At 38.6% G+C, this 13,318-nt stretch overlaps 1 protein-coding gene across 8 annotated transcripts in view; it reads left to right on the plus strand.

Annotated features, from left to right (window-relative positions):
• Positions 1 to 13,318, plus strand: part of KL (klotho) — a 111,789-nt gene that overhangs the window by 24,529 nt on the left and 73,942 nt on the right. For all 8 annotated transcript variants that reach the window (XR_014236922.1, XR_014236923.1, XR_014236924.1 and 5 more), the window contains exons 2-3: positions 11,004 to 11,514; positions 12,271 to 12,539. Coding sequence is in view for 1 of the 8 variants with exons in the window: in XM_082365311.1 (XP_082221437.1) it covers positions 11,004 to 11,514; positions 12,271 to 12,539 (780 nt within the window). In the remaining 7 variants the exon portion in view is untranslated. The remainder of the gene's footprint in view (positions 1 to 11,003; positions 11,515 to 12,270; positions 12,540 to 13,318) is intronic.

Consider the following 13,318-nt stretch of genomic DNA (forward strand, 5'->3'; position numbering starts at 1 on the left):
AAAATAACGTAGTAAATAATTTGAAGCAGAAAATTCCCCAAACTTGAAAATTTCAGTTACTTTTATTATTTATTTTATTTTTCTTATTAGAAAAGCAATGCATGCATGCTTATTACATAAAAGTTAGAAAATCAGAGAAGCAGAACAGCATTAAAAAATGGCCATAGTCCCACTCAATAGAGATTATAACAATTATCCTCTTGATGCAAATTCTTCAAAATCCTGTCCTATGTATATTTATTTTATAGATGTACATATGATTCCATAAATTAGGTAATACTGCTTATGATTTGTCTGTAGCTAACTATAATTTATTAAAGTGATTGATTTGTAGCCAACAATTAATTTGTTCTATTTAACCTCTAATTCGTGAGTTATTTCAACTAATCCCTATTGTTGGCCTTTTAGATTTGTTTCAAGTAATCTGAGAACTATGACTGGCACGTAGTAGCTACTCAATAAATGTTTGACTAAAAGAATAAGTAAATGAATAATCTCATGTTGTTGGATGGTTAGATTGTTTCAAGTCAACTCTGTTGTTGATGGAGAGTGTACAGTCTTGATGAAGAGCTGCCAATTTATGAAGAAGCATGACATCTACCCCAACTGTATTTGTGCAGAGGGCAATGGGAAAGGGATGTCTACTGTGTCTGGGGAGCCAAACAAGCCTTCACAGGGGAGATGAGAATGGAGGTGAATTTGGAAGGAGAGAGAATTTTTCAGAGAATAACTGGGGAAAATAGCAGTAAGAGGAAGCAGGATTAATTAGGGACTGCTTCTTGGAAGAGGCAAGTCTAAACAGAAGGCAGGGAGGGATAGAGATGATAGAGGAAAAGTAGAATGTCATTACAGGGTTGATAGGTTGCCATCCAAGGTAGGTACAGGCTTGGGTGAGGGGTAACAAGAAATTGACCTGACAGTAGCAAAAGAGCAGGGTTGGGGAACGATGAGATATATATTGATAGGAAATTGTTAATTTGTGGGAGGCTGTAAGGCTTGGTGATCGAGCTAGAAATTCTACTTATTTAATTGGCCAAGAAGTACAAAATAAAGTCAAGCAAGCCCAGCTGCTGCCTAAGTCCATGATTTTTCTGACCGGGTGTCAGCGAGGGTGGACATAAGGCCCTGGGCATAGGTTGGGGCCTGGGTGATAGAGGCAGGTCCCAGGCAACTTTTGAGGAACTGCACACAGAGATTACTGGTTATTTTTGTGGATAAAATCATAGGGGCCTATTTTTTGGAAATTATTTATGTGCTCTATTAGGTGGTTGTTTTGGGGGAGGATGCTTGCAATTCTTTCTGAAGGAACTTTAGTTTACAATCCATGGGGCTGTGCTGATAGAAATAAGAGGAATAATTCGGCCTACAGTCATGAACTTTAGGCTAGTTGTGTACTTGTGTAACAGCCCAGGGTAGCAGTGACTTTTAAGAAAGTCCCTAGATGTGTAATCATGATACTATTCTTGAACTTGTGGTAAGAGGATGCCAAAGGGGAAAAAAAATTTCCAGTGCTCTCTGAAATTTATCTAGTCCTTCGACCTTTCTCAGAAGATTGCACCTTTATTTTAGAACTAAAACAACATCTTGAGGGCTCTTTTTGGGTAGGGAGTAGACACGAATTAGCCATTTGAATGATTTTCTGTTTATGGGCTGCATTTCAGTTCTTTTACCATTGGTCTCAGTCCATTTAATTAAGATTATTTGTAGGATTAAATTAATCCTTTAAGAATTATTCCATTTCAATTTTTTAAAAAATCTAAAGAATGATTAACAAAAAAAGTGACCCATTCAATATCACCTCTGAAATACATTTGAATGCTTAATACCGTCCATGTCTTTTCCAACTTCAGACTCAGTTACCCAGCTTCCAACCAGGCATCTTCATTGGGATGTCAAACCCATGACCTAAACAGAACTTGATCGCTTCCCTTCCCCAGTCCCTTATTTTTTGCTTTCTCTGTTGTCCTTGATTCTTCCCCTCACAAGTCATATGTAACATCCAGTTCACCAGCAAGTTCTATTGATTCCACCTTCAGTGATAGCCTAAATCTGGCCCCTTCTCACTATCTCCTTTGGTCCAAACCAACCTCATCTTTTGCCTGGACCATTGCAACAGCTCCCTAACTGGTCTTCTTGCTGCCATCTTGCCCTCCTAGAGTCTGTTCACCACACGACAGCCAGTCATCTTTTAAAAAATCATAAATCAAATGACATTACCACCACACTTGAATAATAAACATAAATGGCCAGTCACAATTCTAAGTGCTTTCCATATATTGACTTATTCAATCGTCATAAAGATGTGAACATAAGATGCTATTGTTCTCCCTATTTTCCAGATGAGGAAACAGAGGCACAGAGAGTTAGATTATGTGTCCAAAGTCACACAGCTAATAAGAGTACAGATTTAGAACAGTCTGAGTGACTGTTGTGGTTTTAGTTTGTATTTCCCTGTTGATATTGGTGTTGAGCACCTTTCCATGTGCTTATCGAGCATTGGTGTGGATGCTCTAGTGAAATGTCTGTTCAAATTTTTTGTTCATGGTGGGGAGGGGGGTGGTTTCTTTTTTATTATTGATTGGTGGGAATAGTGTATTTACTTGGATATAACTCTTTTGTCATATACATAATTTTAATATTTCCCCTCAGTGTTTTGTCTTTTCTTTTTGTTAACTTTTGATGAGCAGATTTCAATCTTGATGATGTCCAATTTATCAATTTTTTTCTTTTAATTAATTTATTTTAATTAATACTTCTGTGTTCTAAGAAATCTTTTCCTACTCCAAAATCAAGAGGCTGTGTTTTGTTCCACAAGCTTTATAGTTTTAGCTTTTACATTTGGATCTATGAATTATCTCATATGAATTTTTATGCACAGTGTAAGGTTGAGTTCATTTTTCTCCATATATTTTCACAATTGTTGCAGGAGAATTTGTTGAAAAGTCTTTCCGTTTGCCATATAAGTGCCTTGGTACATTTGTTGGAAATCAACTGGCCATGGGCTTTAAAAAGTCTCTATTCTTCTCCTTTGATCTATTTGTCTATCCTTATGCCAATATCACACTGTATTGACTATTATGCTTCAACTTTGTTCTTCCTTTTGCAGAGTATTTTAACTGTTCTAGGTGCTTTGAATTATCATATACATTTTAGAATCAACTTATTAATTTCCACAAAAATTGTGTTGGGATTTTGGATGGGATGGTGTTGAACCTAGAGATCAACTCGGGGAGAATGGATAACTTAACAAGGTTGAGTCTTACAATCCATAAAAATGGTATCTCTCTCACATATACATTATTGATACTATGTATAAAATAGACAACTGATGGGAATATACTGAACATAGCACAGGGAACTCTACCTAATGCACTGTGGTAACTTAAATGAGAGGGAAGTCTAAAAGGGAGGGGATATCTGTATGTGTCTGGCTGGTTCATTTTGTTGTGCAGTGGAGGCTAAAACAACATTGTAAAGCAACCATACTCCAATAAAAATTAATAAAAAATGGTATTTCTTTCCATTTATTTAGGTCTTCTTTAATTTCTTTTAGTACTGTTTTGTGTAGTAGATTTGCACATCTTTTGTGAAATTATTCCTAAGTATTTTATGGTTTCAGTGCTATTGGAAGTGGTATTGTATTTAAAATTTATTTTCCAAATGCTTGTTGCTCATATATTAAAATACAATTGAGTTTTGTATCTTGACAGTGTGCTCTGGTAACTTGCTAAATTCACTTATTAGTTCTAATTAGGTTTTTTTTTTTAGATTCCTTAGGGTTTCTATATAGTTAATCGTGTTTTATATGAATGAGTTATTTTCTCTTCTTTCCAATCAACATGACTTCATTTCTTTGATTTGCCTTACTACACTGGCTAGGACCTCCAGTACAGTGTAAATAAAAGTTGTGAGAGTGGTTAAGTTTATTTCTAAGTATTTTATTCTTTTTGTATCTATTATAAATGGAATTATTTTCTAAATTTCCTCTTTGGATTATTCATTGATATTGTATAGAAATACAACTGATTTTTGAATGTTGATATCATATCCTGCAATTTGCTGAATTCACTTATTAGCTCTAATAATTTTTTTTGTGTGTGAATTCTTTAGCACAAAAGAATTATGTAGAATCACGTCATTGGTGAATAGAGATAGTTTTACTTCTTTCTGACTTCTTTCCTTTTTTTTCCCCCTTGCCTAGTTACTCTGATTAGAACTTGCAATGCACTGTTTCTGTCTTGATCCTGATCTTAAGAAAGTCTTTCACCAATTGAGTATGATGCTAACTGTGGGTGTTTCAGAAATGCCCCTATCACATCACAATAGTTCCCTTTTATTCCTGTTTTTTTAGTGTTTTTGTCATGAAATACGTTTGGATTTTGTCAAATGCCTTTTCTGCATTCACTGAGATGATCATATGGGGTTTCCCCTTCTTCATTCCATTAATGTGATGTATTGCATTGATTGATTTTCATATGTTGAACCATCCTTGCATTCCTGGGATAAATCCTACTTGATCATGGTATATACTCCTTTTAGTATGCTGCTGGAATTGTTTTGTCAGTATTTTGTTGAGTTTTTTTGTATCTATATCCATAAGGTCTATTGGTCTGTAGCTTTTTTTTTTTTCTTGTGATGTCCTTATCTGGCTTTGGTATTATGGTAATGCAATGCTGGCTTCATAGAGTGAGTTAGGAAGTATTCCTTTCTCTTCTATCTTTTGAAGAACTTGAGAAGGTTTGGTGTTAATTTTTCTTTAAATGTTTGGCACAATTTATCATTGCAGCCACTGGCCCTGGGTTTTTCTTAGTTGAGCAGTTTTTGATTACTGATTCAATCTCTTATTTATACATCTGTTCAGATTTTTTATTTTTTCTTGAGCCACTTTTTGGGAATTTGTGTGTTTCTAGGAATTTGTCCATTACATCTAGGTTATGTAATTTGTTGGCATATACTTTTTCATAGTATTTGCTTATAATTCTTTTATTATAGAAATAGAAAAGATCAATAGTAATATCCCCACTTTCATTTCTGATTTTAGTAATTTGAGTCTTCTCTGTTTGTTTCTTAGTCAGTCTAGCTAAAGGTTTGTCAATTTTGTTGATCTTTTCAAAGGATAAACTTTAGATTTTGGTGATTCTATTATTTTTCTATTCTCTGTTTTGTTTATATCTACTCTAATCTTTATTAATTCCTGTATCCTGCTAAGTGTGGGTTTAGTTTGCTCTTCTTTTTCTGTTACCTTAAGGAGAAAAGTTAAGTTATTGATTTGAGAACTTCCTTCTTTAATATAGTTATTTACAGCTATAAAATTTCCTCTGAACACTGCTTTTGCTGCACCCCATAAGTTTTGGTATATTGTGTTTTTGTTTTTATTCATCTTTTAGTATTTTCTAATACTAAAATTAGAAATTGGTGACTTCCAAAATTGGTGATACTAATTGGTAGAAAGAAATATGAGATCCATTTTTTCTAGATTTTTCAGACCCTAGATTTCAAAATACATATTGAGGCTGGGAAGGAAGTAAGGAGGATATCACATACCAGAAGGAAGTGAGGAGAATGTCTTATGCCCCAGATTGGATTTTTAGTGCATCTTGAAACAATACAGTATTATTCTCAGAGGCCTACCATGCCAAATTCCTTCTAATTTATTTTTTTGATGGTATGGGCTGTAAGTTCTCTGTCTCTCAAGGTATCAGAAATAAAGTACAATCAGGGTATCTTATGAGAGTTTGTCTGCTCTGGCTCAGAAACATGTTTGCTTCTGTCCCAGACTCTTTGATCTGATTCTTACTGCCAGTCTTCACTCCTCCGTATCTGTTTATTGAATACTTACTCTGCACCAGACATTTTGCTAGAATCTGAGAATAGAGAGATAAGAGACCTAGCCAATGCCTTCAGAAGACCTACAATCTAGACACTTAAATTCAATATAATATGGTTCAGGTCTTTGATAGAGGCCAGCTGTGGAGACACATGGAATGGACATTTAAGGGTGGGGAGAGGGAAGATGTCAGGGAAGACTTCCTGGAGATGGTGATGTCTGGGCTGAGTTTTGAAGGGGGGTGAGGCTGGAGGGACTGGGAGTAGGTAAAACATGAGAGACCTGCACCTATTAAAGCAGGGAAGCCTAGGGGATTTCAGAATTTCACATAGGATTCAGTGTGCCTAGGATTTGGGATTTGAGGCAGAGCCCGTAGGGCAGGTTAGAGAACAATGAGGCAGGGGTTAATTAAATCAAGGCTTTCAACTAACCATCCTGAACAGTTCAAGCAGGGCCTGCCTTGGGTTATTTCCTTTTTTGATTTTAAGGGTTTTTTCTTCCCTCTAAAGCAATACATGTGTATGGTAGGAAATGAAAAAAATATATAGATAAGCACAATGAGGACAATTATACCACCCACAAAACCTTCCAGTTATAAATCCTTCCAGATCTTAATGTACATATTTTTGTTTAATAAAAATGCTATTAAATTCTGCTTATTGCTTTGTAACCTGCTTTTTTGTTCAGTTAGTATTTTAGAAACATTTTTCACATGTTAATAGACATTCTTCTATATTATTTATAGTGTTTGAATAGTAGTATATCTTTAGTCATACCATAATGTATTAAAACATGCATATATGGGTGTAAATGTATTTGAATAGTGGACATTTCAGTTGTTTTCAATATTTTGCTATTAGAAATAGTATTTAGATGACCATTCTTGCTTATACCCTTAATTGTTTCCCAGAGTCCTTGTCAATAGCTTTTAAAATTCTCAGTCTTAAGATAACAACCTTACAAGATTAACATACTTGGAATAATTAGAAGGCAATGCAAAACCGTACATAACCATCTCCCTATTAATCATCCTAAGTGGTTGCAACATCCTAAATGGTGACTTTTGTAAACCTAGCATCATAGTATTTGATTACTCACATCTACCATCAGAAAATGGAATGAACTCATGAGGAGGTGATGAAGCGGAGTTCAGTTCAGTGTAACAGACAATGGGGCCTTCGTGTTCCAGGGAGGGCCTGAGGGACTCCTCAAGGAGCATAGCTGGGAGGGAGGCGTCATCACCTGCAGTAAGTGATGTCAGAGAAGTAAGTGATATAAGGGCTCAGTGTGGCAGGTCGGGGTGGGAGTGGGGCAGGGAACTTCCTGGAGAAGATGCCACACATGGGATGACCACCAATTAGACTTCCATGGAGAGCAGTCAAACAGCAGATCCAGTGAGGCGTTTTGAAGTGGGGTGTGTGGTTAAGCCAGATGATATCTAAGATGCTTTCCACGTGCGTCAAAGTCCTCCAGAGAAACAGAACCGACAGGATATACAGAGTTATACGGAAAGAGATTTACTAGGAGGGATTGGCTCATGTGGTTATGGAGACTGAGAAGTCCCACAATCTGTTGTGTGCAAGCTGGAGGTTCAGGAAACCCAGTGGCGTAGTTCAAGTACAAACCTGAAGGCCCGCGGACCAGGGGAGGCAATGGTGAAAGTCCTGGTCTGAGTCCAAAGGTCTGAGAACCAGGAGTGCCAACATCCAAAGGCAGGAGAAGATGGATGTCCCAGCTCGGTCAGAGAGCAAGTTCACCCTTCCTTCCCTTTAGGCCCTCATTGGATTGGATGATGCCCACCGCCGTATTGGAGAGAGCAATCTTTTTTACTCAGTTGACTAATTCAAACGCTAATCTCTTCCAGAAAAACCCTTAGCGTTTGTTAAGTGGAGCACAGTGTGCCCGAGATGAGCCTTGGTTTAATAATTGATCAAAGAGAAATTAAGGGGACTTCCCTGGTGACGCAGTGGTTAAGAATCCACCTGCCATTGCAGGGGACATGGGTTCGATCCCTGGCTGGGAAGATCCCACAAGCCACGGAGCAACTAAGCCCCTGCACCACAACTACTGAGCCTGCGCTTAAGAGCCCGCGAGCCACAGCTGCTGAGCCCACGTGCCACAACTACTGAAGCCTGCACATGTACAGCCCATGCTCTGCAACAAGAGAAGCCATCGCAATGAGAAGCCCGTGTGCCACAACGAAGAGTAGCCCCAACTCGCCGCAGCTAGAGAAAAGCCTGTGCGCAGCAACGAAGACCCAACGCAGCCAAAAATTAAAATTAAAATTAAAAAAATTAAAAAAGAGAAATTGAAGCAGAGAAGTCTGTCACTCACAGGTCCTGGAGGAAGTACGTAGCGTGCCTTAAGGGACCACGTGGGGTGGTTAAGGGAGAGCACAGAGAGAAGGGAGAGAGACAGAACCCCAGACTCATGCCTTTAATAGGGTCCATGTGTGAGTGCTTTGGGGTTCCTGGGCCGGATTGGTCAATTCAAGCCAAAAGAGGGGTTTTGGTAAGCCCCACAGGGGTCTTATGTAAGGGGGTGCATAAGGCATATAGATTCTGGGAGGCAGGGGAGACCTGTTGATCACAGGGGCTATTGGGGAAGTCATCTCAGGAACTTACATTTGTTTGTGATTGTGGGCTGCTATCTAGGCAGGGCATGCGCTTGCATGAGGGTCTAGTGTCAGTTTAAGTTCCCTGTAGGACACATAGTTAAACAAAATGGATGCCGAGGCAGAACACCATGAAGTAGCTTAGTTAAACTCTTGACAAATGCTTTACCAGCCATGTGGGGGGTCCCTCAGTCCAGTCAGTCGACACATAAAACTAATATCACACTTTCCAGTGCTACAAATTTATACTGTACTTCTCTAAAATAATTGACCACTTGAAAAACACTTTCACTTATATCATATTTAATCCTTGCAATGTCCCTGAAGGAGAATAGATGCTATTCCCATTTGTTCAAAGAAGTACCTGAGGCTCACACTGGTAACAGAGGATTTGGAATCCAAACTTGAGATTCTTCTAATCCAAACTCCAGGTCGTATCACTATATCACATCGATGCTACGGCTGAATTCCTTAGCAGGTGGCGTTTCCTTTACCTGCTGTGTTTTTCTTTTTGTTCTGTTGAGCCTTCAGGGAGAGAAGGAATAAGCATTCATGGAGACCCTACCATGTAGAAACTCTGTTAGGTGTTTTGTGTAAAGTGTCTCATTTAACCCTCATTACAGCCCTGTGAGAGACAGGAAAGTTAGTTTTACCTGCCCTGGTTAAGTTATGTGGTCAAAGGCACACACAAAAAAGTGATGGAGCAGGAATTTTATCTGATATCAAACACCACGTGTGCACTTCCCTATAGCCAAGGTCATTCGTTTCCTTGCCAGACCTCCTCTGAGCCATGTCGAAGTACTCAAGGTTAGAAGAGTGGCCTGTGATTGTAGACAGTTCTACTGTATGGCTCTGACTTCAGCTACCTGCAAAACTGACCCATATCAGGAAGTTCTTGGTTGCTCCCACTTCTCCCTGGCCTCCTGACTCCCCCATCTTAGTGCTTGTCCTGTAGAGGTATGTCTGTTAGGGTTAGGTCATGACTATCCGCAGGCTTCAAATCAGCCAAATTAGGAAAGTCCTCTAGTCTAACCTCGTGAGTACTACAGCCTGGATTTCCCCTTTTCTTTTCCGTTTAACTGTTAACTGGTGAGATTGCTTGTCAATGGGGAAGGGAGAGATAGGGTGGTGAAGGTGAGGAAGATAGAGAAGGGTGGGGCACATCACAAATCCAGCAGCATAGCACAATCAAGCCCCAGTTTCTTGAATCACATGGGCAAAGGCCACTATTCTTATGATCAATATTTTATTCTCCATTTCCTTCCTAGCATGCAGATAGCTGCTTTAGGTCATGAAAAAAACACATTCCGTGAAATGAAACATAGTAGATGTTTACTAAGAAACTAAAAATGAAAGACATGCACTATTTGATTCCATTGAAATATTTGGCTGAACTCGTAAGAATGGTGATGAGGCCATTCTTGGACACCTGCACTGAAATGAACCAAGAGCAGAATATTAAGGAACAAGGAAGAGGATGTTTGGCATAGGAGTGCAAGAGCTTCTTCAGGCCCAGGGAGTGGAATGAAAACTGGCACAATCATTGGGAGAATGTGAGTCAAACAGAGAATTAGAATGGAATTTTCCAAGAGAATATATTAGGAGAGCAAAAGGCTGATAAACAGCTTTTGCATTTGGAGAAAAACAGGGGGAGTAAATCAGGAATTCAAAAGTAAAGAAAAACCTAATTCAAGTAAGGGAGGAAAAAAAAACACTATTCTTTGTAAATAGAGAGGAGACAAATGAAAATAAGATATCAGAAGTCAGCAAGATTTTATGGGAGTCTGAAGTTGATTTAATGGAAGCAAAGCCCATTTCATTGCTGTAGGAAACCCCCAGCTGAGTTGCTGACTCACTGTGGACATCTGATCTCTTCAGAGCTGCATTTAGGTGTTTTTGCTCTTGACTTGTATCTTGTACCCTGCGGGGGTTGGCAGGAAGCCAGCCGTGTCCCAGAGTACTGGATGGTGGGCCAAGATTAGATATCAGAGTTGGTTCTTTATTGCGCTGATTCTTCTTAGAGAAGAACAAAGATTGTGAGAACATGTGTTAGAATTTTTGTTATGAGACATGAATACAAAATATTAAATTGACTCCAACAATTTAAGTCAACTTGAAAACTCCCGGTCTCTTAGGATAAAAAAATATAATCCTATTTAGAAATTCCTGGTGTAATCACAGATGCGGGATTGGCTCTTTTCACGAAGGCTATTAATTAAAAAGTACATAATCCAAAGTCATTTAAGTAGTAAGATATTATAACAAATTCTTATTTCATTAACTTTTCAAAGTATGAATAATAAGTACATATTCAACACAAGAAATTCACATTTTTCCACTGGCTGCTGAAAAACAGTGGAAATGATTCCAGTTATGGTTGCAGCTCACTGTGGGCTGACTTACCTCTGGAATTATTTATTGGTTCCAGGTGACTTTTACATTGTGGGGTTAGTCATTAGGTTAGACTTGATGAGAAACAGATACAACTAGAAATGGGGATTCAAATACATGCATTTCTGCTCACAATCAGAGATAAATTCACCGTGGTTTTTCTCTTTATAGGCTCATGCCAAAATCTGGCATCTCTACAATACTTCTTTCCGCCCCACTCAGGGAGGCCAGGTGTCCATTGCCCTGAGCTCCCACTGGATCAGTCCTCGAAGAATGACTGAACATAGCATCAAAGAATGTCAGAAATCTCTTGACTTTGTCCTAGGCTGGTTTGCCAAACCCATATTTATTGATGGGGACTATCCTGAGAGCATGAAGAATAACCTTTCATCTCTTCTGCCTGATTTTACTGAATCTGAGAAAAAGTTCATCAAGGGAACAGCCGACTTTTTTGCTCTTTCCTTTGGACCAACCTTGAGTTTTCAACTGTTGGACCCTCAGATGAAGTTCCGTCAGTTGGAATCGCCCAGCCTGAGGCAACTCCTTTCCTGGATTGACCTTGAGTATAACCACCCTCAAATATTTATTGTGGAAAATGGCTGGTTTGTTTCAGGGACCACCAAGAGAGATGATGCCAAATATATGTATTACCTCAAAAAATTCATAATGGAAACCTTAAAAGGTAGGATTGTGGATAAAAATCCTAATTTCCTTCCAGAATCCACTGGAAAAACAATCTTTAAGATGATCTTAATAAACTGTGAATTTATAGTTTTTAATCAGAATGTAGAAATTCATTTTGGCAATAGTAGGAATGCATTTAGGTAACACCTTTCTCATTTGGGACCTTGAGGAACTTGAATTAATTTTTTAAACTCGTTTCGTAAATGAGAAACTGGGTTATAATGTTTAAAATTACTAGACTTTCAGAGTTAGTACTCTAGATTTTTTAGATTATATTAAAGATTAAGTAAATCCCAAGATATCTAGATCCCTGTACACATTTTTCGGTTCAGATTGCTTGTACTGAATAAAATACTTTGTATTAAAAAAAAAAAAAAGGAACATCAATATTTTCTGAAGAAAAGAGTAAGTAGTCCATGCCTTTGAAGACTTAATTCATTTACTGCATCAGGCACAAAGATAGGTGCTTAGGATAGAAAGTAGAACAAGATATCTTGGCCCAAAGAGCACCCACTAGAAATAAGGGAAATTCAGATAAAAACATACTGGAGATAAGCCTATTTGTGAAGACATTTACTAATATTTGTAGAGTTATCTAGGTTCTCTTAGAGACTTTCATCAGTGAGAAGGGTCATCAGTTTACCAAACAATAAGCATTATACTTACTGAAGCAGCAAAACCCTCAAATGCTCTTGAATCATGAGACGAGTGCCCATCACAGGGTCACGTTGCTCTTGTCCTCTTTCCTTTGCAGCCATCAGGCTGGACGGGGTGGATGTCATTGGGTACACAGCGTGGTCCCTCATGGATGGCTTCGAGTGGCACAGAGGCTACAGCATCAGACGTGGACTCTTCTACGTCGACTTTCTAAGCCAGGATAAGAAGTTGTTGCCGAAGTCTTCAGCCTTGTTCTACCAGAAGCTGATAGAGAAAAATGGCTTCCCTCCTTTACCTGAAAATCAACCCCTAGAAGGGACATTTCCCTGTGACTTTGCTTGGGGAATTGTTGACAACTACATTCAAGTAAGTCAGCTGACAAAACCAATCCGCAGTCTCACCAAGCCCTATCACTAGTAAGTAGTACTTCCTTATTAGGTTGTCATGGCACATTGTCCATTCCTCAGGCCAAACATGGTTCCTTAGTGAGCACATTAAAGGCACCATTTGGAACGCTGCACTCTTCTCTCCAAAAATCTTTCTAGCTTCATCTTTCACTTTAAATCAGCTCCAAGGGGAACAGATTAAAAATATATCCATCTTTAAGATCTGATAGGATAGTGAAAGATAAAACACTCTCTTTTAATACCATGGTTTTCAACCCCTTTTAAAGTAGTTGTTGAGTTCTTCCATAAACAAGATATAAAACAGAACTCCACATTATCTGAGATCTCGGTGGAGCTGCTGAGATTGAAGCAGGAGCATTAGGCAGAGCCCTCCTGAGCCATAACTGTGGAAACCCCAAGCTTGTGGAAATACCTCCAGAAAGAAAAACCCTTGCTCAGTGATTCACTGATCGGAATGCCATTTCGAGCAACAGTTTTTGAATTGCAGTGGTAAGGAAGTTCTTCAAAATGGTCAACCAAGATTTATTGAGCATCTGCTATGTAGTTAGCCCTCAATATTATTTTTAATTTTTCCAACTTTAAAAGAATCTGTTTTCTAGAGTTTGAATACTTTAGTGAGCACTTACTGGATGCTTAGTGTGTACAAAGCCCTGTGTTAATTGCTGGGGGGAGGGGGCTCGGTTGAGGGGAGTACACACTAAGATGAGTAAGATACGACCCCTACTTTCAAAGGAGTCT

The sequence above is a fragment of the Balaenoptera borealis genome (genome assembly GCF_965194805.1).
Source record: "Balaenoptera borealis genome assembly, chromosome: 18".
In the NCBI taxonomy this organism is placed as follows: domain Eukaryota; kingdom Metazoa; phylum Chordata; class Mammalia; order Artiodactyla; family Balaenopteridae; genus Balaenoptera; species Balaenoptera borealis.